Below are 22,018 nucleotides of genomic sequence, written 5' to 3' on the forward strand. Positions count from 1 at the left end.
GTGGAGACTGGTGCAAGCACTGTGCAGATCAGTATGGAGATACCTCAAAGAACTAGGACTGGAAGTCCCATTTGACCCCGCTATTCCCCTGTTGGGTATCTTCCCCAAAGAATTAAAAGAATCATACCACAGTGATACATGTGCACCCATGTTCATAGCAGCACAATTTGTAATAGCTAAAACTTGGAAACAGCCCAAATGCCCATCAACTGTTGACTGGATCAAGAAAATGAAGAAAACGTGGTTTAAATAAAATGGAGTACTACTCAGCCATCAAAAATGAGAAATTAGAGACATTTATTGCTAAATGGATGTACATTGAGGTGATACTCTTAAGTGAAATAAATAGGACACACATGTGTAAATACTGAATAGTTTCTCTAGCGTGAGAAACTGAAAGTGTAAATAAGGACTAAAAGGTATAATAGATAAAGTGAAATAGGAAGAAAAGAGGCAAAGGGGAAGAGGAAGTGGGAGGGGTAGGGGAAAGGAAAGAAGGGAATGGAATTAATATGAGAAAATGAAAAAAAGGAAACAAAGTCTCTGTAAATAGGGAGGGATGGAGGGGTTGAAGAGAGGGCAGGGGAAGGGAGAAAAAATAGGAACCAAGAGAGTATGTAAAGGTGCATGTCTCCAATGATGAATATCATTATATTGTACACCTAAAATGTACCAATAAAAGGATATAAAAAATCACATATTGCATGATCCTATTTATAGAACATTCTTAAAATGATAAAATTATGAAAATTATAGCTTAGTTTTGGCCAGGGATAGGGAACAGGGAATGGTAATAAAAGAGAAACATGAAGATCCTGTGGTAATTAAGGTATTCTGTATCTCAACTGTATCAATGTCAACATCCTGGTCAAAATGTTGGATAAAACTGGGTAAATGATACAGGGGACACCTCTTGTCTTATTTCAAAATTTGACAATTATCTTTTAAAAATAGTAAAAACAGCCGTACAAATTTTGGGGAAATGACTATATGGAACACTTTGCTGACATTTGGGACATTTTATTAAAAGGCAAACTCTTTGCTTTCATGCAGTTTTGCCAAACTATATTTCTCCCCTTTAAATCCTTGTCTGAAATCCACTTGACCACCAAACCTTTTGCCTACTCATCAATGATACATACGAGATCTGGAGACAGCTGTGGACTGGACCCAAGGCAGAAGACGCTGGTTGAAGGACTGGAAGCCAGAGCGGTAAACTTGACTCAACATGGTGAGACGTAATCACTAATCCAATATCTGCAGAGTATGTTTTCTAAAGTAAATGATGGAAAATTCATTTATTTTCCTCTTCTTTCCCAGCCTCTTAAAGATTTGACCCTCCTGATCCAAATTCCTCTGTATTAAGAAAAATCCTACCTCCTCTGTGTTATAGAAAAAAACAAACAAAACAAACCAGTTACTTCTCAGGCCCTAATCCTGGTCCTTCCTTTTCTGGGACGAACTTAATATTTATGTCCAAAAACAGCAATTAAAGATCATGAGTATCTTGAATGATAAAAAAATCTTAAGTTACAATGTATTGACACCAAATCTTCATATATTTATATATTAACAACAAATCTCCATTACAATTTCTATACTGTTAGAAAGTCTCTAATAGATTAACAAATCCAATATCCTAAAGCAGTCATCTCTACCTTATTACTGTCACCTCCCAGCCAAACATGGAAATTTACATATCTGCAACATCAGCCACAAGGAGAGGCAAGGCCAGAGGCTGCTGCTATGTATTTTTTTCCTATGGCCCACAGAAATCTAAAGCAACTCTTGTATGCCTGCAAAGGGGGACAAATGCCTGCAACTGGTTAGCATGTTAAATGACTGTGAGCACATCCTGTAGAAGATGAGCGCATGGCTAGAAATCTTAGCTTTGAGGACATGGTGGTTATGGGCATTCTTCTACCCTGGGTTAAACTTCAGGTGGGCATGTCCAACCTGCAGCCCACTGATTTTCTGCCCTGGTGAAGAGGAACCATCTTGTACTATATATAAAATATATAATAATATAGTGAATGTACACATGTCATAAAACTGCCCTTAAAATTTATTATAACATAAAAAAGAGGGCAAAAAAAAAATAGTGGGCTTGCAGGTTGGACACATTTGCTTTAGGCAAAGAATTGTTTATTTTACAAAATAAAATAGGGGACTCCTTCCAACACGTACATGGAAAAGCCATTCATTACTGTAGTTTTTATTATGCTACAGGGACACTGGTGTTTTCAGAAGATAAGAAAAATACTGTACTTTCTTTGCTCATGGGGCTGGCTCCCTTTAACTTATGCTCTACTGACTGGTGGATATATTCCAACTCTCTTCTTAAATGTTCCTCAAAACCTAGCTAGCATTTTAGCCCCACAGTGAAGAAAAGCAAGGAATGGCACGTATTGCTCTCCAATTTACACTGCACCAAGGTACAGAAATGGGAGAAAGAAGAGACAGGCAGGATGTGTCCGCTATAAAACATATGGCATCAGGCTGACAACTCAACATGTTAAGGATGTGTTTGCTGACTTCTATTTCTTCATGACAATGAAATATGATGCAAGCTCATGCTCTATGTTTGCCATTTATATAAATTCCTTCAATAATAGTTGCTAAATAATTACTTATGTGTCAGTCCTCCAAAACACCTACAGCGAGCCAGAGAGTAAGATAATCCAATTATCCAATGACATTAAATTGTAGTTCTACTTTCTTTATGAAACTTTCTCCCGAAACTCCTGGGTAGTTTTTACCTGGTTCATGTGTTACTGCCAATTTTCCCAACTGGTTTATACACTTCCCACTGACAGCATGGTAAAAAGGATGTAGACTGTGAAGTTGGAGATATTTAGGATTGAGCTCTGTACCTGCTGTGTGCCTTTTGGAGTATTACTTAATATTTGTAAGCCTCAATTTCCTCATATGTAAATCAGGGATAATAACAGAAAAGACCTCATGAAATTATTGTGAGAATTAAGTGAAATAACACATGGAAAGTGCTTGGGCATAACAGCTCAATATATGTTATTTTCCTGCTTCTGTCTTTTAGGCACTAATATGGCTTATAACATTTTTTCCTCCTTCCAGTACCTATCACAAACATGAAGAAGTCATTAATGAGTTACTGATGGGTCTGATCATATACACTTATTTACAGACTCCTTACCCTCTTATCTAAGGTAACCGAAAGCTCTGAATGTTTGGCGTCCACTGAGTTACTCTGGAAGACCTGACCTCTGGGCCTCTTCCCAGGACTATTCTAGAGTGCAGAAAGTCCACTTAAGTCCAATCCCTCACTTCAACAAATGTTTCACCCTGCCAGAGTTTATTATGCCCTCAACAAGCAGACAGATGATCCTAAGCAGCAAAGGGTGAGTGTGAGTGTGTGTGTGTGTGCGCCCCTAGACTTAATGTCATCAGGTGGAAAAAGTTTTTGACCCCCGCCTTTTATCAAGTATCTCTTTACACGTTCTGAACAGAAAGCCCTTATCACTGATTTAGATACAGAACTGAACTTCAGTCCCAACAAACATCACCCAGAAACACGTTCAGTACATAGCTCACCACTGAAACACAAAAGACAAAGGCTGGATGATAAACCTCACCACTTCACAGGGCAAGGGACAACGTTGGGGGAGGGGGAGGTTTGCTGGGGGAATGGGGAACCTAGGCCACCTCGTGCCAGGAAGAATCATAACACCTTATAGCACACAGCAATAGGCGGTGGTGAGCGAACTCCCTGGCTGCGGAGAGGTTCACAGGTGCCCAGTGGACCGGGGGAACTGCAGAGACAGGCTCCTGAGAGTCCTTATGTGGCCTGGCTCCTTACAAACCCGGGTACTGGTACCACCACCGCCATCACCTCAGGTGTACTGCAGGCTGGTTCTGAACTAGGCACAGAAAGCTTGTAGTCTTCAAGCCTCCACCCTTCCGGTCTTCGTCGGCAAGGGTGGTCGTGGACCTGAAGGAATCCTTAGAGCCTGGTAGTCTGTGCCCTGGCATATGGCACCACGCCGGAGCCCTGCAGCGAGCCCTGGGCCGCCCTCTGCACCCCACATCTCTAGGCCCGGGCCCACACCCATCCGCGGGCCACGACCCGGGTGCCAGCACCTGCTCAGGACGCGCGCCCGCAGCCCCTGGGTGCCCGAGCCGGCGACGCACATCCCCCTCCCACCCCGCCCAGGCGCGTACTCACACGCCTGACCGCGTACCTGCCTCGCCCGCGCTCAGCCAACCACACTTTCGGCTCGCACTCCCCGCCGGGTTGATGCTGCAGCCAGCTCGGCCTCCTTTTTCTTCCGTCTACGTCCCCCACGAAGACGTCACCTCGGCGGCGTTGGCGTAAACCCAGGCTGCCGGGGCCTACGCTGTTGACGTGGGGCGACCAGTAGGCAGCGGACTGCGCCGCGATGCTGGCGTAGGCGCTTTCCGAGAATCCCGCCCGAGCTCCACGTGGCGGTTCTCGCCCCAGCTCCCAACACCGGGTAGGCGGGGCGGGGCGCGACTGGTCGGTCACCCACGTTCAGTCCCCGCGAGCCCCCGCGCCGCCTGGCTAGACTTTCTAGAGATAGAGCTGCTGGTGGACTTCATGTGTGTTTGTCAATGTCGACCATTATATGCTAGGCTCATCTCGGAAATAGGTGGCATCAATTTACAGAGCCTCCCCTCTCCCCGCCCTGCATACTTTGGCTGTCTAAAGGGGGGCCAGGGATTTAGCTCAGTGGTTCCGTCGCCTGCCTCGCAAGCTCAAGGACCTGAGTTCGATCCCTGGTACTAAATAAATAAATAAATAAAAAATAGAGGGGAAAATCTGGGCACTACCATCAAATGATTTGCCACCAAGCCATCTGAAAGTTCTACCCAGTAGTCTCACCCCAGTTGTTTCAGCGAAGGCAATTGTTAGAATATTTCATTTTGAAATAGTATATTTAATCGCTGACTGGAATTATTCCAAAGGCAAATACAGATCGATCCTTAAAACGATAGTACAGATTTTTTCCCTTCGCTGCTTGTGTTTTTCTCAGAAGGCACGTTTTGCATAGGCACATAGTTTGGGATGGGAGCAGTACTTGATTGTGAGGTAGGAGAGAAAAAAATATAGCTAGAAAGGAGACACGGAAAACTATAATTTTAAAATTGTACTTTTAAGAAAAGTGCATCTTCAGGACAGATGTTACACAAGGTTATCCATGTCTGTACTTCACAGCTTTACTCCATAGGCTGATTTTTTTCTTCCAGTCCCATCATACCCAAATCCTTTAAGGCTATTAGCCCATAAATTAGCTTAGTTGATAAGGTAAAGGGCCGCAAGCTGGCCTTCAGATGAAGAAACAGAAGAGACCCTGTCTCAAAATGAAAAAGAAAAGGGAGTGGGCTATGATGGGAAGCTGAGGCAGGAGGATCTCAAGTTCAAGCCCAGTCTTGACAACTTAAGTGACTTAGCAGAGACCCTGTTTCAAAATGAGAAAGGGATAGGAATGTAGCTCAGTGAGAAGGCTCTGGGTTCATTATAGATAAGGAGCTGGGAATGTCGCTTGGTGGTAGGGCCTCCTTAAGTTTGGGTTTGAGTCCCAGTATCACAAAGAAGAGGGGGAAAAAACCAGATTCAGAAGGTTCAAAGAATGTTTTTAGGCAAAACATCTTAGATTACCCATCTTAGAGGACATCTCTGAGAAGACATGTTCCCCAACTCCGGAAAACCAAGCACCTCTTGCTCTTGCAGGCCCTCACTCCTCTTTTGAGAGTGTACCTCTGTCAGCCTAATAAACCTACGCCGCTCACTAATGAGTTCCGAAATTTCTTATCTGTGAGGAGAGTCAAAAACTTACTTAACAGGCCAAATTGAGGTCCCTATCTCTTCTTTGGGGCCACTCCTCGAAACTTTCCAATGATAATTGAAGGTTGGAGACAAGGAAACAGGTGTCTTGTGCTTTTGAAGTCCTGATAACACTGCTGAGCGCATTCATTTTCTGCAGATTCCTTTTTTAAAAGTACAGTTAAACATTGGTGACTAGTCTCAATTCCTTCCCTCAAATTTCATGTGTTGGAAACTTGATCCTCAGGGTGTCTCCAGACAGAGTTTCCAGAAAGAGCAGATTGGGACTGCAAATTATCCTTACAGGATAGTTTGTAGGTTTGACGTCCTCAGCCATCACAGAAGAGAATTTCAGGTCATCAGTGAGAGGTATAGAAGGGTTTATTAAGCAGAAAGAAGACTATACATAGCGAGAGGGGAGTGCACGTGCTTATAGGGTAAGATGCATAAGATCTGGGGCTGAGGTTTTTAATGTAGTCTTGGGAGTGACATCTAGGATGTGTGTATTCTTAGTGTCTGTCAGGTTGCCCATTTGAGGTAGGTTAAAATGCAAACTATTTGCATGTGTTTGAAGTCCAGAGACATGTTGGCCACTTACTAGTGCTGCTTCCTTGAGGATGGAAGTGTGTGGGAGGAAAAATACAGGCTCAATTTGTAGGTGAAAATCATGGGCCAAATACAGGCTTAGGAATTTTTTTTGGAGTGAGTTTCTTGGAAGAGAAAAAGGGACTATAACTTTGAATAACTTTGTCTTAAAGCTGCAGTTTTTCTTAACAGTACAATTTTTAAATTATGATTTTTGTCTTTGTACCCATATTTGTTCTGTCACAAATGCAGCAGCACAAGGAGGTGGGGCTTAGTGGGAAGTTGTAGGTCAGGAAGGATCTGAACTTATAAATGGATTAAGGGAATTATAAAAAAAGGTTTGCTGTAGTGGGGTCACCCTCTTCTGCCCTTCAACCATGCTAGGACACTCTGGTTTATTCTGCATTCTGCCACGTGAGAACCAAGTAAGATGCCAGGTCCTTGATCTTGGAATTCCCAGCATTTAGAACTGTGAGAAATCAATTTCTGTCTTGTGTATTCAGTCTCTGGTATTATTATAGATGCACAAAATGGACTAGCAGCTGCTTTATGTACAAGCATTCTCTAGTTGTGGAGGAAGAGATTGTTCCCTATATTAGTTGAGGTTCTCACTGGATGGAGTGAGAGGTCCCCCAAAGAGGAGATAGGGATTTCAGCTATATTACAAAGAATTATAGAATGAGTCAGTGAGAGGCATTAGAAGGGTTTATTAGGAGCCATGTATGGTGTCCTTCACCTATAATCTCACCATTCTGGGAGGCTAAAGCAGGTTTGAGCCCAGTGTGGGCAACATAAGCCACTTACTAAGAACCTGTCCCCCCAAAACAGTCGGGATGGAGCTCAGTGTCTAGGTCTTGACTTCAGTCTCAAAGAAAAAAAGCACTCATAAAGTGAGCTGCATTATGGTCTGAGGCTGCAGGTTTTTATGTGGTCTTAGGAATGTCTTTAAGATGGGTGATATAGGATGTGTATTTCTATTGTCTGTCAGACCACTGTTTGGTGAGCTAGGTTAGAATGGAGGAAAAGCACAGGCACAATTTACAGGTAAAAAACACAGGTCTAGTAGCTTAGTGGTGCTGCACCTGCCTGACAAGCTCAAGGTCCTGAGTTTAATCCCTGGAATTGAGGGGGGAAGCACAGGTCTAATTTATAGGTTTATTGTATCCTTAAGACACTTAGGAGTTTGTTTTTTTAAAAAATAAGTTTTCTGGAAGGGAAAAAGGAATTGTAACTTTGGGAAACTTTATGTTCTGAAGTTTCACTTTTTCTTAAAAGTATTATGTATGTATGTACCTATGTATATGTGTGGATTTGTGGTACTGAGATTGAACTCAGGGCCTTTGCAGTTAGCTGTGGCAAGGACAGGAAGATCATACATGGGATGTGACCCACCCTTTTAGCAGAGCTCTGAGTGATGGGAATGTATCCATAAAGAGTGGATGAATTCATGAGTTGGCAGTGATGGGACAACACTTAATGGAACCAATTTCAGTCACACTATGTAGCATATCACTTTTTTGCTTTAAAACCAGCCTGCACATCAGAAGCACCAAGAAAGTTTTTTTTAAAAACAAAAACAAACAAACAACAGGTTTTTATAGCTCCCACTTCCCAGGCCTCCTCTTCCACAGGGAATTAGAAGCTGTAGGGGCAGGGCCCAGGATCAGCATTTTTATAAAGAACTGTAGCAGACATATTGTGACAGTCATTGCTAGACAGGTCTAGAATGCTAAACAAATGCATTGATAGAAAAGGGAAGGGATTCATAAATGCTGAGCATTCTTACATACAACAGAGGTTCTTTTAAGAGAGCAAATATCTATTTTTTCAAAATAGTTTTATTTTATGGTTATAAAAATCTTTTTGAGTACACTCTTCTAGCTTTTGTTTGCCTAAGCAGATATGCATAGATACCATTTTACAAAAATAGGATCATATTGCCAGGTGTAACAGCACATGCCTGTAATCCCAGAACTCAGGAGGCTGAGGTAGGAGGATCACCGCAAGTGAGGCCAGCCTGGCATACATAGTGACCTCAAGGCTACTATAAACTACATAGTGAGACTCTATCTCAAATAAAAATAAATAAATAGGATCACAGACAATATTTGTCTTGTTTTGTTTACTTCCTAAGGCACATATAATTTTTTTTTTTTTTTTTTTGGTATCGGGGATTGAACTCGGGTCCTTGAGCTTGTGCAGCAGGCGGCAAAACCACTGAGCTAAATCCCTGGCCCAGGCACATATAATTTTTAACTGTACAATCTTCTGATCTACAGATGTTCTATAATTTATTTAACTAGTTCCACCTTGTTACACATTTTCCCCTTGCACAATGCCTAATAACTAGAATTGTTGGGTCAAAGTTTATGAACATTTTTAAGGCTCTTGATATATATTATCAGATTGCTACCTGCCATTCTCTTAAAGATGCTCTGTTTACATTCCCACTAGAAGTATTTCAGAGTACCTGTTTCTCCACACCTGCAGTGGGCTGGCTAGAATGAGTTTTACTTTATCCAAAATTTATACACCCCTTTACAGTAAAACTTATTCCTTAAATTGAGAGCATGATGACAACAAAGATTTTAATACAGTAATGGAGGATAACATACCTGTGTGAATAAAGGGAGGGAAATAAGACTGCCTTATTCTATAGATGGTCTCAAAAATGTAGACAACTAAGTATAGGCCCTAATGTGTACCAGTCATTCAGATGACTAAAATAATCAATTTGAAAGTCTGTTGCAAAGAGAGTGACTGGAGATAAGATGACCATAAAATCTTATCTAAGGAATGTTCAACAGCCTTGTATTTGGAGAGTAGGCTTATGAGTTAATTAGCAGAAGTATGAGGAAAAGTACACTGAGGGTAGCTCTGCTTTGGAAGAGCAGATTTGTTGACTTCTGGTATAAGATTTCTATGCTACAGTTTAAAAAGGCACAGTGATCATAATGAAACATAACTTTATTTTATTTTAGTTTTGTTTTTTGAGACAGGTTCTTGCTATGTAGTTCAGGCTGGCCTTGAACTCACTTCACAGTCCAGGCTGGCCTGGAACTCAAGGAAATCCTCCTGCCTCAGACTCCCAAGTGCTGGGATTATGTTCCACCATCCCCAGCTGAGATATCACATTATACCCATTAGAATGGCTAAAATTTAAAAAGATAACAAATACTGGCCAAGATTCAGAGAAATTGAAACCCTTATACACTGCTGGTAGGACTGTAAAATACTACAGCCACATTAGAAAGTAGTCTGGCAGTTTTTCAGTAAGTTCAACATAGAGTTACTATATGTCCCAACAATTCTATGCCTAAAAAAGATACCTCCAAAAAAGAATATGTCCCTCAAAATCTTAGATAAATGTTCATAACAGCATTATTCATAATTACCAAAAAGTAGAAACAGCCCAAATCTCCAACTGATAAATGGATAAATAATGTGGTACATCTATATAATGGAGTGTTATTCAGCCATAAAAGGAGCAAAGTACTGATATATGCTACAACATGGATGAAACTTGAAAACATTATGCTAAGTGAAAGAAGTCAGACATACTTATATTTAGATGAGATGTCCAGAACAGAAAATTCAATATAGACAAAGGATATTAGTGATGGCCAGGAAGTATAGGAGAGAAAGGAACTAAGAAGTGACTGTTAATGAGTATGGGTTTTCTTTTTGGGGTGATTAAAATGTTCTAAAATTAGTGGTGACTGTTGTATAATTGAATATACTTAAAAACTCTGAACTGTATGCTTTAAAAGGATGAATTTTAAGGTATATAAATTATTTTTAGCAATAATTTTTTAAGGAACAGAATGGGACCCTGCCCCTCATGTACCCGCTTCCACCCTCTGAACTGCACCCCTGGGGTATGTGGGTGCAGCCTCTTTATCTGGCACCATGGGCAAGAATAAGGGGGCATAATGTATAGAAAAGGGCTACCAATAGAGACGGTATGCAAGTGCTCTTGGGGAGAGGAGGCTGCAGTGGTGTCTCGGGGCGGGGGGGCAGCTGTGGGTCTCTGGAGGGCCATTTGCTTCCCCCAGTGGAGAACAGTTCTGCCACTACAAGGATCTCGGGGTCCTGCAGTTGGCCACCAAGATGTGGGAGCAAGTCAAGGTCTGCTTTTAAACTTTGCCAAGCCAGCCTCACATTCCTGTGGAAGGCGAGTATAGAGCAGTTAAGTTTGGTCCATTGCTCCTGGGCTGGCTTATAGCCGGTGGAATTTTGACTTCAAATTGCTGCTGCCCATTTTGGCCTCAGTTACTAAAGCACTGCTGTAATAGCCACTGTGAAGAGAGGATGTTGCTACACCTTTCCCTCTGTAATTAAAAAAAAAAAAAACTGATCTGAAAGAAAAGGAGCCTGTGCTGAGCCCACATCCTGAGAAACCAGAACTGAAGGAGCAGATGGGAGAGAGAGAGTTGGCATGAGTGGAGGGTGAGAATTCCCCAGAATGGACAAGGTCATGGTAGAGTGGATAATAGAACCCAAAAAGGAGAAGGAGCCCATCCCTGATAGGACATATGGGCAGAAATATCCTTGCAATGATGGGACATTTACAACCACTTTAATTCTTTCATTGAGTGGGCACTGCTGAGAGCCTCCTTGGTGCTTGATCTTGAGTTGGGAACTGTGCATACAGAGACAAAGAAACCATCATCCCATTATTCCCAGAGTTTTCAGACAGGCTGCAACACCTGTCTCAGCGTAATAACTGGTGACCTCTCAGAACATTACCACCTCCTATTTACACTGCCCAATGTCTGAGGATGCAATGGACCACATCAGTAGCTCTTATGTTCCCCTTAGCTGGAGAAATGAAGAGTTGCTGGATGTACCTCTTCTGGCATTTATGTCACCATGACAGCATCCCTTAGCCCTTCATCTGATCCAAGGGCTGAAATGAATATTGTAGAAATCAACTAGAAATTGCACTCTCAGCTAGAGGATAGCAAACAGCAGTTCTGAGACCCCAAAGCAAGTTTTCTTACACCTAAAGCTCCTCCTTTTTCGTTGGTTAATGAGTTGCAGAAATACATGTGTGTAAATTTCAAAGACAATAACAACTCCGTGCTGAGAGAGGCTGCAGCCTGAGGAGTGGGAGCTGGCCAAGAAGCTGTCACTGGCTGAGCAGCTGAGGAATGAGAGCAGGAATAAAACAGTAAGAATGAGAGCTTTGTGAACTAACACAAGTTATTAGAAGTGAGAGATGTATTATTTCTCCTCAAGGAGCATCTCAAGGACCTTCTCACCTGTGGTCACATAACACCTCCAACAATGACTGGCTGATGGGTGCAGGCTGGCAGAGCACTTTGTCAGTAACCTCAACCCAGAAAATCTGGAAGGTGACAAAAATGGAAAAGAACAGCAGTCACTGGTACCCAGGTTGAGCACAGAGGGACTGCACCAGCAGGAAGAATAAGACATCCTGCAGGACTCACAGTATGAAGGCTGTAAGACTTCCTCTAGTCACTGTAACCTGACACCCAGCAGCCTCCCAGCACCACTACTGTACTATTAGATGACCACAATGTCTCCTGCAGCTAAAAGTCAAGACAGTCAGAAACAAGACAAAGAGGAAGAGCCCATTGTTTCCAGGGAGCTGCAAGAGACAGAGAAAATGATTGAAGTGTTGCAGGACTCATTGGATAAGAAGTTTAATGCTTTTTCCAGTTTTCAGGATTTGCCTGACTCCTTTGGGGTTTCCCAACAGCCCAGGCTCCCCATACCTGAGGAGTGTGTGGTTCCCCTTACTTTGGATGAAGCAAAAAATAACAGGGATTTCTGTTTTGGAATTCAAATTCAGGACCTAGACTTGACAGGGCAGAAATTCCAGAATGGAGAGATGTCATCTTCTCCCTCCATCTGAATTTTAAGGATGTTCTTAGCCAGATGACCCTGACAAGGGCAGAGCCACCAAAAACTAGCTGAGTGGTACAAGCTGGCCAAACACTTCATCCTCAAGCTCAGTCCAGAAAACCACAGTGATGAGGATATGAAGAACAAGAGTCAACTGGATTCCAGTCTGCACTATGAGCTACAGGAGGACAAACCTGATGCATTCCTCTCACATTTAGTTAGGGGAACAGTTCTTCCTCCCTTCTAGTCATACCGACATGCCTGATTTACAAGAACATCTTAGAAGCACTGCCTTCCCATTAGATGAGCCTGAAGTGAGCTATGCTCTGGATGGAGCCAGAATTCAAAATGATCAGAAACAAGAGGGAGAGGAGGACCCCATGGTGTCCAGGCAGCTGCAAGAGATGGAGAGAATGAAGGAAGTGATGAAAAGCTCATAGAAACAAAAGGTTTTGGCTTTTTCCTCTTCCCAGGATTTGTCTGAGTACCCTGAGCCTCTCAATAGTCCAGCCTCCCTATCTGAGTTCCCTCTACATGAGGTCAAAAATCAAAATGCTTGCAAGGATGAAGTACCAGAGCCAAAGACAACCAGGGATTTCAATTTTGTAATTCAGTTTGAGGCTCTAGTTTATGCACTTAAGACAAAAATTGCAGAAATGTCATCTTATTTCTCCATCTGAGAATCAAGACTCTACTCACCCGAAATGACTGACAGAAACCAGAGGCAGAGCCAATGAGAACAGCTGGCTGAGTGGCACAAGCTGCCTGAGCACCTCACCCTCAAACTGAGCCTTAAAAACTTTAGTGATAAGGATGATGAAGAACAAGAGTCATTAGATTCCAGATCCTAAATATTGTTGACTGAAGAAGACTGCATCACACAAGGAGTAGCTTTTTCACTTCATAAAAAAGTTACATATACCAACAAGCCAGTTAAAGGCCAAGCAGAACACGGGAGGGATCCTTCATGAGCCTTAGATTTTACAGCCAGAACAGTATTTGATGATTTTTACTCCAAAAGGCCACTGTTATTATAGAAATCACAGTCCCTCTGCTTCTAAATGTGATAAATACCTCAGAGACCAAGGCCTACATCTAGTGTGTCCATCACTGATTCCTTGATGCTGGGACTGGTCACTTGGTAAGGAGGCATCCACATCATTAGTTCAGGGAATATACACTCTGTTCTCTATTAGTGTTTGGAGTGGTACTTTCAGAACAGATAAATATCTTATACTCTGATGATCTTCCTTAAAATATTTTACCATCTAGTTACATTTCTGTGTAAATTATTACACCTTGAACCCTGGCAACTGTCTAATTTAGCTCTTCCTATTGAAAATAAAATAGGAAAGAATGGTCTCATAGCACTTGGGCATGGGAATCTGGATCTGAATAAAGAAGTAGAGGGGCCAGACTCTGAAAAGGACTCATAGTCCACTGTGAGTGGATTGGATGTCTGCTGCTCCATAATCTACGATGAGTTGTCATACACAGTTCTTTCCTATTAAAACAAAACCTGGAAATCGCCTGGGGAGGTGCACAGAGTCCAGGCCCTTCAGGCAGCTTTGTGGGGGTTTCGGAGAGCTGGACCGCGGCGGCAGCCCGGGGGATGGGATGTTCCGAGGGTTAAGTAGTTGGTTTGGCTTGCAGCCGCTGGGACAGAGACAAATGGCGAGCCCACTCCACCTGAGCGACACAGAGGCGGAGCCCTCAGAGGAGCAGTAGCTAGAGGACCCGGAGCTCCTCCACCAGGCCAGAGGCCTCGGCAACTATCTGTTTAACTTTGCAAGTGCCGCCACAAAAAAGATAACTGAATCAGTCGCTGAAACAGCACAGACAATAAAGAAATGTGTGGAAGACAGAAAAATAGATGACATCATTGATAAGACAATTATAGGAGACTTTCAGAAGGAGCAGAAAAAATTTGTCGAGGAACAACATACAAAGAAGTCGGAAGCAGCCATGACTCCATGGGTTGACAGTCATGATGAGGAAACCATTCAACAGCAAATCCTGGCCCTATCAGCTGACAAGAGGAATTTCCTTCAGGACCCGCCCCCCGGCTGGCGTGCAGTTTCACTTTGACTTTGATCAGATGTCCCCCGTCGCCTTGGTCATGCTGCGACAGGACGAGCTGCTGAGCAAGATGCACTTTGCTTTGGTTCCTAAACTCGTGAAGGAGGAGGTGTTCTGGAGGAATTACTTCTACCGACTGTCCCTCATCAAGCAGTCGGCCAAGCTCACGGCCCTGGCTGCACAGCAGGCCTCCTTTAACAAGGAGAAGAGCGGCCCCTCAGGCGCCAACTCGCCGCTGACAGAGGCAGTACGGCCCCAAAGGCTACCTGTCGGAATCAAATCTCAGTTTAAAACTCAAGAGGACGAGGAGAAAATTTCCACAAGCCCAGGTGGTTCTGAGTTCGGCAGTGATGCCTTCGATGCCTGTAACTTAAATCAGGAGGACTTAAGGAAGGAAATGGAGCAACTTGTGCTCGACAGAAAGGAAGAGAAGATAGCTGTGGCAGAAGAGGATTCTGCCGATTGGGAGAAAGAACTGCAACAGGAGCTTCAGGAGTACGAGGTGGTCACGGAGTCCGAGAAGCGAGATGAGAACTGGGATAAGGAAATAGAAAAAATGCTTCGGGAAGAAAACTAGCTGTCTCCCACAATAAACGAATAACCCTTGCCATTCCGCAGACTGACATGAAATTCTTGATGTTGACACTCAATGAATCAGAAGGCACAAAAATTTTTTTTCAAGCTGAAAATTGTCTCTTCTACTTTAAAAGTATGTAGAACAGTTATTCTAATAATCATGAAAGGGATGTTTTATGTAGCATTTCCTTAATATAAATCACATTAGAGTTGTTTTTTTAGGCGGTATATATAGATATTTTTGCCACAGAAACACATGTGAAATTTTTAGAGTTGTTTTCCATAAGATCAGAAGTATCATTTCTTACAGTTGTGTAAGCATTTGTGTTCCTCACTGCATTGTTGTTGATACTGAATAATTCTATTGTTCTTACTGAATAGATTACTATCAAAATGACCAAATTATACCAAAGAATTTAAGAGGAAACACTTTCAGAACTGTTTTCTTGCTAGTTTTTTTTCCCCTAAACTTCCATCTGAAAGCCAAAAGGTAAGATAATGAAGTTGACTGGAGACACCTGTAACCCCAGCGCTCAGGAGGCTGAGAGGCAAGAGGATCGCCAGGGGTTTGAGGCCAGCCTGAACTACATAATGAAGCCCTCTCAAAAAACCAAAAAAATAACTACGTAAATAAATGAAGTTGATCAGAATGCTACAATGAACACAGCTTGACCATGGGCAATTCTTTGCAAAGCCAGGTGCCGCCTGAGCTAGAGCACTTGCCTGGTGTGCAGGAGGCCCTGGGTGGGAGTCACAGAAAAAAAGATTATTATGCAAATATTTGTAAAGGGCCGGGGGTGTAGTTCAGTGGTGCTGCACCTGCCTGACAAGCGCAAGGTCCTGAGTTCCATTCCTGGTACTGGAAAAAAACATTGTACAAACTTTTCCCCCAGGGTCTTGTGTCTTTCATTGCTTCACTCGTTCTTTCTTTTTAAACTTGACTACAAATGTGACGTGATGGTTTTTGTAGCAAGCAGGGCCTTCTGTCCATTTGTATTAATGACTTTCAGAACCCTGTGTACCCTGTTCCTGTTTTCATGGTCACTACATATCAATGTTACGGCTTTGTCTTAATTAAACCACCATTCTAAAAAAAAAAACAAACCTAGAGAACCTAAATATTCTAAGAGCATAGTAGTCAGTTCTACCACAAATCTCTCTGGAGGCAGTTGCTCAATTAACTACCGTCTGTGTAACACATGCTGGTGCAGACAGTGCCTTCGCCTTTCCAGCCCCCAACTTCCCTGTGCAGAATCTCCCCTGTACAGCAGCACTTCCTCAAGTTTAGTAAGAACTCCCACAAGGACTTTGCCTCTTGCAGGGAAACTCCTTAGTGTCCAGGGACTTTGAAATGAATTAAAATAAGCCAGGGCCGGGGATTTAGCTCAGTTGTTTCACTGCCTGCCTCGAAAGCGCAAGGTCCTGAGTTCATTCCCCAGTATCAAAAAAAAAAAAAAGGTCCAAAATGATAAGCCAGCCAAGGACAGTATTTATAATTAGCATTTTCTGTTCACAAATTAGGGTTTATTAGAAATAAATGTCTTATTAGAGGGCAATTTTGAGTATTGAAATGCTTTGAATAAAAAGGTCTGTCAGTCCTCATTGTCTGGCTTTCAAGTCCTCATATGAATTCCCATCCTCCCTGTTTTGTCCAGTGTTTCTACTACAGTCACTTTAGTTCCCCAGCCTGCTGGCCCATGAGAACCCCTGGGTCTTCACTCAGGTTGTTCTAGGCTCCTAGGATCACCTCTTTCCTCCCACTTTCCCAGTCTTAACCATGCTGCCTTGTTAGCTCCACTCTTAACTCCTCCTCAAAGCTTGCCTGCCCCTCACAAGTCTAGGCCACACTAATCATCTGCTTTTCTGAACAGATGTGTCTCCCGTGTTACACGTCAGCCTTCCCCAACAAAACTGTCAGGTCACGGAGGAGGTGTAACTTATATTTCCTTGTTTCACTAGGGTTCTTTTTTTTTTTTTTTTGAGGTACTGGGGATTGAACTCAGTCACAACTTGAGGTTGTGAGGCAGGTGCGGTGCCACTGAGCTATATCCCTGGTCCTATTATATCCTATTTTTAAATATTCACTTCCTTAAACAAGGAACTTGCAGTTTAATTAAATTTAATGACATACCTTCCACCAAAATTTTGCCTTCAATTACAAGGATAGAATGAATCTTTATATGCTCTGTGCTGTCCAAGTTTTTTAATAATTCTCAACCGATTCCTCTCTACTCAAAAACAGTAACAGGCAATTATCTTTTCAAGTAGCTTTTTCTGCATGAATAGACTCTCTCAGTTGGCCAGGAAGTCAATGCCCTTGGTAAGGTGTCATTGCCTTGTACTTTAAAAAGATAGATTTCATACTGAACCCACTAATTTCTTGCTGAAGCCACTCCTGATACCACTAGCATAAAATTGGGGTCTTCCAAGTATCTTCCATGTCCCTTTTCTTGAATGCTTTTATGCTATATATTTATAATTTTTAAAAAATTTTATTTTTTTTCTTGTGGAACTGGGGACTGAACCCAGGATCTTCACACTGAGCTATATCCCCAGCCCCTTTTTTACTTTGAGACAGAGTCTCACTAAGTCACTAAGTTGCCCAGGTTGGGCTTGAATTTGTGATCCTCCTGCCACAGTGCCCCCCAGAGTGCTGGGATTATAGATATGTGCAACCACGCCCAGTTTGTTTTCTTTTTAAGCCTCACAAACATGGAAAAACAAACACATAAAAACTGTGAGGCATATCACAGGGCTGTTAACTTTTGCCATGCTTTGGATGTAGAATTACAAAGCTGTCAATGTTTTCTTTCTTCTCACCACAATAAAGAAGGAAGAAGAGCAGAAATGAATGGTAAGGTTATTTGCTAGCAGAAAGAAGAGGTGGCATTCCACATTCATTCTGCAAACCAAATGGAAAAAATTACTTTCCTAACTCATGCCGGGACAGTGTGGCCCCACCTTGGCAAAGAAGCCAGACAAAATACACAGGCAGCAGTTTTCTGGCCTAAACAGTCAGCTTCTCTGAACTTCATTCCTGACAGTCATTCCTGAGTTTACTCTGGGTGAGTGCTGGAGCATATTCTTTGTCCTGGGCCCGACTATGCTTGCAAGCAGGTAGATTTTCTTGCAAACCTTTATAGTCAGGCAAAATATAGCCAGAAGGAGGAAAGCAATTTGTCACCCCAGGTTGAGAAGAGAACCTCATGTGTACCTAGTGGCCTGCACAGTCCTAAGCAGATAGCTATCATATATGAAATATTTTTACTGCCTTTTTCTCCTTCCTACCTTCCTTCCCTTTTTAAAATTTGGGACAAGGTCTTGCTATGTAGTCCTGGATAGCCTTGAACTCCAATTCCCCTACCTCAGCCTCTTGAGTGCTGGGATTACAGGCATGAGCCACCATCCCCATACTTTATTGCTTTCCTACAATACCTTCTTTCATGTACAAATACTCCTTCAATTAGGTTATATTTTCCTAAATGCTCTCCTTTGGTCATGAGCAAGTATAGACTGATCTATATAGCCATGATAAGTAGCCTGTCTCCGAGCTTCCCATAGGGAAAACTGAAATCTGATTATTCTTTTTTTTTCACTTAGTCTCTAGGTTGAGAACTCCAAGCAGTAAGAGGCACAGGATAAACAGGGGAGAGGGTGAGCCTTTTTGAGAGTCTATCCCTTTGCTGAATGCCACTTTGAAAGGAAAGAAGAAGTCAAATGGCAATTTCCAGTCGATTCTGGGTTGGGTTCTTGGAGGCTCTGGCTTCTGTGTAATGTCCACAAAGTTTATAAGAGTTGTCAAAGATACTTCTGTTCCTTTTTGGGAAACCTATGGGAAGAAAGTCAGTGAGGTTATTGCTTGGTACCCATTCATGTAGGCTTTCAACTTGGCTCTATTATTTTTCTTGAAGAAAGACCAGAAACACATTGCTTTTTGGAAGGACACCCCCTTGTATTGGTCCTATGTAGTTCTTTTTCTATGAAATAAGAAAAATGAATTTCTTAGCAATAGTACATGATGCGAGAACTGTGAACAGTTAGTGGTACTTCACAAACTTGATTCTGGTTGCAAACCGAGTTGGACAAGAACCACATCAAATTCAGTGGTTAGGTTCAATGTTGACCTTATCTGGAAATTTGATTTGGTTCTAGTTCAGTTTGGTTTGCAACCAGAATTGTGGAGAATTGAGTTCATGAACCAAGGTACCACTGTGCATACCCAAAGACTGACTTGGTTGCACCCAGTTGTGGAGTTGTCTGACACCAGGGAGGCAGGGGGGCAAAAGTGCTGTTGTTGTGTACTTAGTAGCTCCACCCTATTGGGTCTCAGAAGCCTGTAAGTTCATATACTAAGGGAAGCAGTAAAGTAAGGTGAAATTTCATTGTAGAAAGAGTGAAATTTTATGGAAAAGCAAGAACTCAGTAATGTGGACTTAACAGAAGCAAAACAAAACAAAACCAGATTCACAGACTTCCAGGGTTAGAAAGGATTCTCCCATCCACCCACCAATTCAAATAAAATAAAACAAATGTTCCCAGGAGAAAGGACCTTGTTAAGCTAACACAAGTATCTAATCTAATAGACATGGCTTTTGAATATGGCTGCTGCTGCTGTCAAACAATGGAATCATATTTATCTAAAAATTCCCTTAGGGGCCAGGGATTTCAATGGTTTTGCCACCTGCTGTGCAAGCGCAAGGACCCGAGTTCGATCCCTGGTTCAGAAAAATAATAATAAAAATTCCCTTCGGCTGGAGGTTTAGCTCAGTGGCGCCAGCGCCTGCCTGGCAAGCACAAGGTCCTGAGTTCAATCCCTGGTTCCAAATAAATAAATAAATAAATAAAAATAAAAATTCCCTTTGTCCTGATTCTATGTTTACCAAGCAAACTTCTGAGTGTGATTTGACAATAAATAACTATCCTGTGGAATCTGGAATGAAGATTTCTCTGTTCATTTTCTACCATTCTGACGCACATATGATCTGCTGTGGTCTTTGAACAAAGTAAAGACTAAGCTCTAGGAATGTAATTTTGTCCAGAACAACCATTGCAGGGGTTGTATTTACTTATTTTTTGTTTTTAAGACAGTATATAGCCAGTGCTGGAATAATCTTACATGTCACATTAATTCTTTGGGTTTTTCTTTTTTTTTGGTACTGGGGATTGAACTCAGGTCCTTGCGCTTGTGAGGCAGGTGGCAGAGCCACTGCGCTAAATCCCTGGCCCTGGATTTTTCTTTTTAAACAGTGAAGCTTGTAAGTGATTTGGCATTGAACAAATGTTCTGAGATGCTGAGCCATGTACATTCAAGGATAGCTAGCCAAGACTGAAGTTGCACAGGGAACCCTGATTCCAGCTAAGCATAAATAACTCACTGAGACTAACTAGACAAAGAAAATTAGGAGCTTTACAAGTACTAAATTTTAGTGGGCTTTATTTTACAAAAGGATTTATTGTTAGGACTTTTAATTTTTCCCCAGGAATTTTATAGTAGAAAGATCTATATATTCAATTTTTGAAGCAAATCTGGTATTACTGAAGTATATTAAGAGTGTTATTTAAAGAATGCCTGGTGAGCTGTTCTGGCCAGGATAGAAATACTTTGGGATAAAGTTAGAAAAGGAAATGGATTTTCAGTTTTGGGTTCAGTGTTGTCTAGGAATTAACTTAATGTGCTATTCGGACTCTTTTCAGAGCCTTCAGGAGGAGGAGACTCCAGGGAGCTGTTGTTGGAGTTAGGGTACTGGCCTCATGATGGAAGAGTAGAGTACTATTGTATGAGGAAACCCACTGCCAAATACCCAAGCCATATCCACCTATCTAGTGCTTATTAGTAACAGACTTGACATATTGATCTCTATCTGTCTAATTCATTTTTAAATTTTCAAAAAAGTTTTAATTGAGAAGCTTAGAGCAGAAGCCTCTTGAGTCCTGCCTGGGCAGTTCAATGACTTAGCAAGACCTTGTCTCAAAATAAATAAAAAGGGCTAGGGATGCAGCTCAGTGTGAACACTGTGGGTTCAATCTCTAGTACCAAAAAATGTATTTTAAAATTGGCACATAATAGGGCTGGGGAGGTAGCTCAGTGGTACCACATCTGCCTGGCAAGCGCAAGGTCCTGAGTTCGATCCCTGGTACAAAAAAAAGGCACATAATAGTTGTACATATTTAATAGGGTACAGTGTGATGTTTTAATACATGTATACAAAAAATAATCATCAGATCAGGGTAACTGGCATATCTACCAATCAATCATTTATAATTTCTTTATGGAGAGAACATTCAAAATCTTAAGTAGCTATTAAAAAGTAGATAATTAATTGTATATCTGACTCCTTTGAACTGGAAAAGAGGAGTGAAGGCTAATGAAGCCTTCTTATCCTACCAACTCGGGAAAGGCTCGAAGATAATCACAAGCCCAAAGAAGCAACCTTTAGGCCCATGTATAGTCAAATGTAGTTATAAGTCTACAGTGGTGTTTCAGTGGCTAGGAAACCACATGAAACGGGTTGTTTGAGCAAGGTTGTTCTTCCAGACTCACCTGGGATATGTAGTCATCAAGAACTACTACTAGATTTCATTTTAAGGCAGCAATGTAAAAACATATCTTCTTCCTATGCACCTTGAAACCTCTTCAACAAGAAACAGACAAAAATTCCAGTAACAAATGTGAAAGCAGATGGAGGCAAGGGTTCACAAAGGGAACAAAGGCTACCCTAGAAACCTTCAGAGACTAGAAACAAGTGGAATGTCTCTGTAGGACCCGAAAGACTCAATAAAAGATGAAAAGGAGGTAGGGATGAGGGAGGAACACAAAATGGTATTGAATGATATCCTCTCAGTGGAGTCCAGCAACTATCCCTTCACCTCAACAAAAAAACCGGACAATGTAAGCCAGATAAATTCTGGACTTAGGGAACTGGGAATAGAGGAAGACAGAGTGATATACAGAATGAAAAATTCAGGGATTACTCTGTATGATGAAGTCCCTTTGCTTATCTAGCTCTAAAATGCTGGCAGATGGTCTTGGACTGGAGAGCCTTCTCTGGAGAAAAATTAACAATCACAGCAAAGATACAAAGATCC

At 42.0% G+C, this 22,018-nt stretch overlaps 2 protein-coding genes and 1 pseudogene across 7 annotated transcripts in view; 1 reads left to right on the top strand and 2 right to left on the bottom strand.

Moving 5' to 3' along the window:
- Nucleotides 1–4,387, bottom strand: part of Aldh18a1 (aldehyde dehydrogenase 18 family member A1) — a 48,594-nt gene extending 44,207 nt beyond the window's left edge. For all 3 annotated transcript variants that reach the window (XR_015440375.1, XM_004838556.3, XM_004838555.3), the window contains exons 1-2: nt 4,218–4,387; nt 1,143–1,273 (exon numbers count right to left, since the gene is read on the bottom strand). Coding sequence is in view for 2 of the 3 variants with exons in the window: in XM_004838556.3 (XP_004838613.1) it covers nt 1,143–1,230 (88 nt within the window). In the remaining variant the exon portion in view is untranslated. The remainder of the gene's footprint in view (nt 1–1,142; nt 1,274–4,217) is intronic.
- The window catches only part of Tctn3 (tectonic family member 3), a 41,784-nt gene continuing 23,983 nt past the window's right edge, over nt 4,218–22,018 (bottom strand). For all 3 annotated transcript variants that reach the window (XM_004838557.4, XM_004838558.4, XM_087185000.1), the window contains one exon: nt 4,218–18,761. In XM_004838557.4, coding sequence (XP_004838614.1) covers nt 18,525–18,761 — 237 coding nt within the window. In that variant the 3' untranslated portion in view covers nt 4,218–18,524. The remainder of the gene's footprint in view (nt 18,762–22,018) is intronic.
- On the top strand, nt 13,895–15,594 carry LOC110347780 (synapse-associated protein 1 pseudogene; annotated as a pseudogene). The gene has a single exon (XR_015440377.1). The product of XR_015440377.1 is annotated as a synapse-associated protein 1 pseudogene (transcript).

This window comes from Heterocephalus glaber, unplaced genomic scaffold (assembly GCF_053883595.1).
Source record: "Heterocephalus glaber isolate CG9 unplaced genomic scaffold, H.glaber_assembly_v1.0 deba00001497, whole genome shotgun sequence".
Classification (NCBI taxonomy): domain Eukaryota; kingdom Metazoa; phylum Chordata; class Mammalia; order Rodentia; family Bathyergidae; genus Heterocephalus; species Heterocephalus glaber.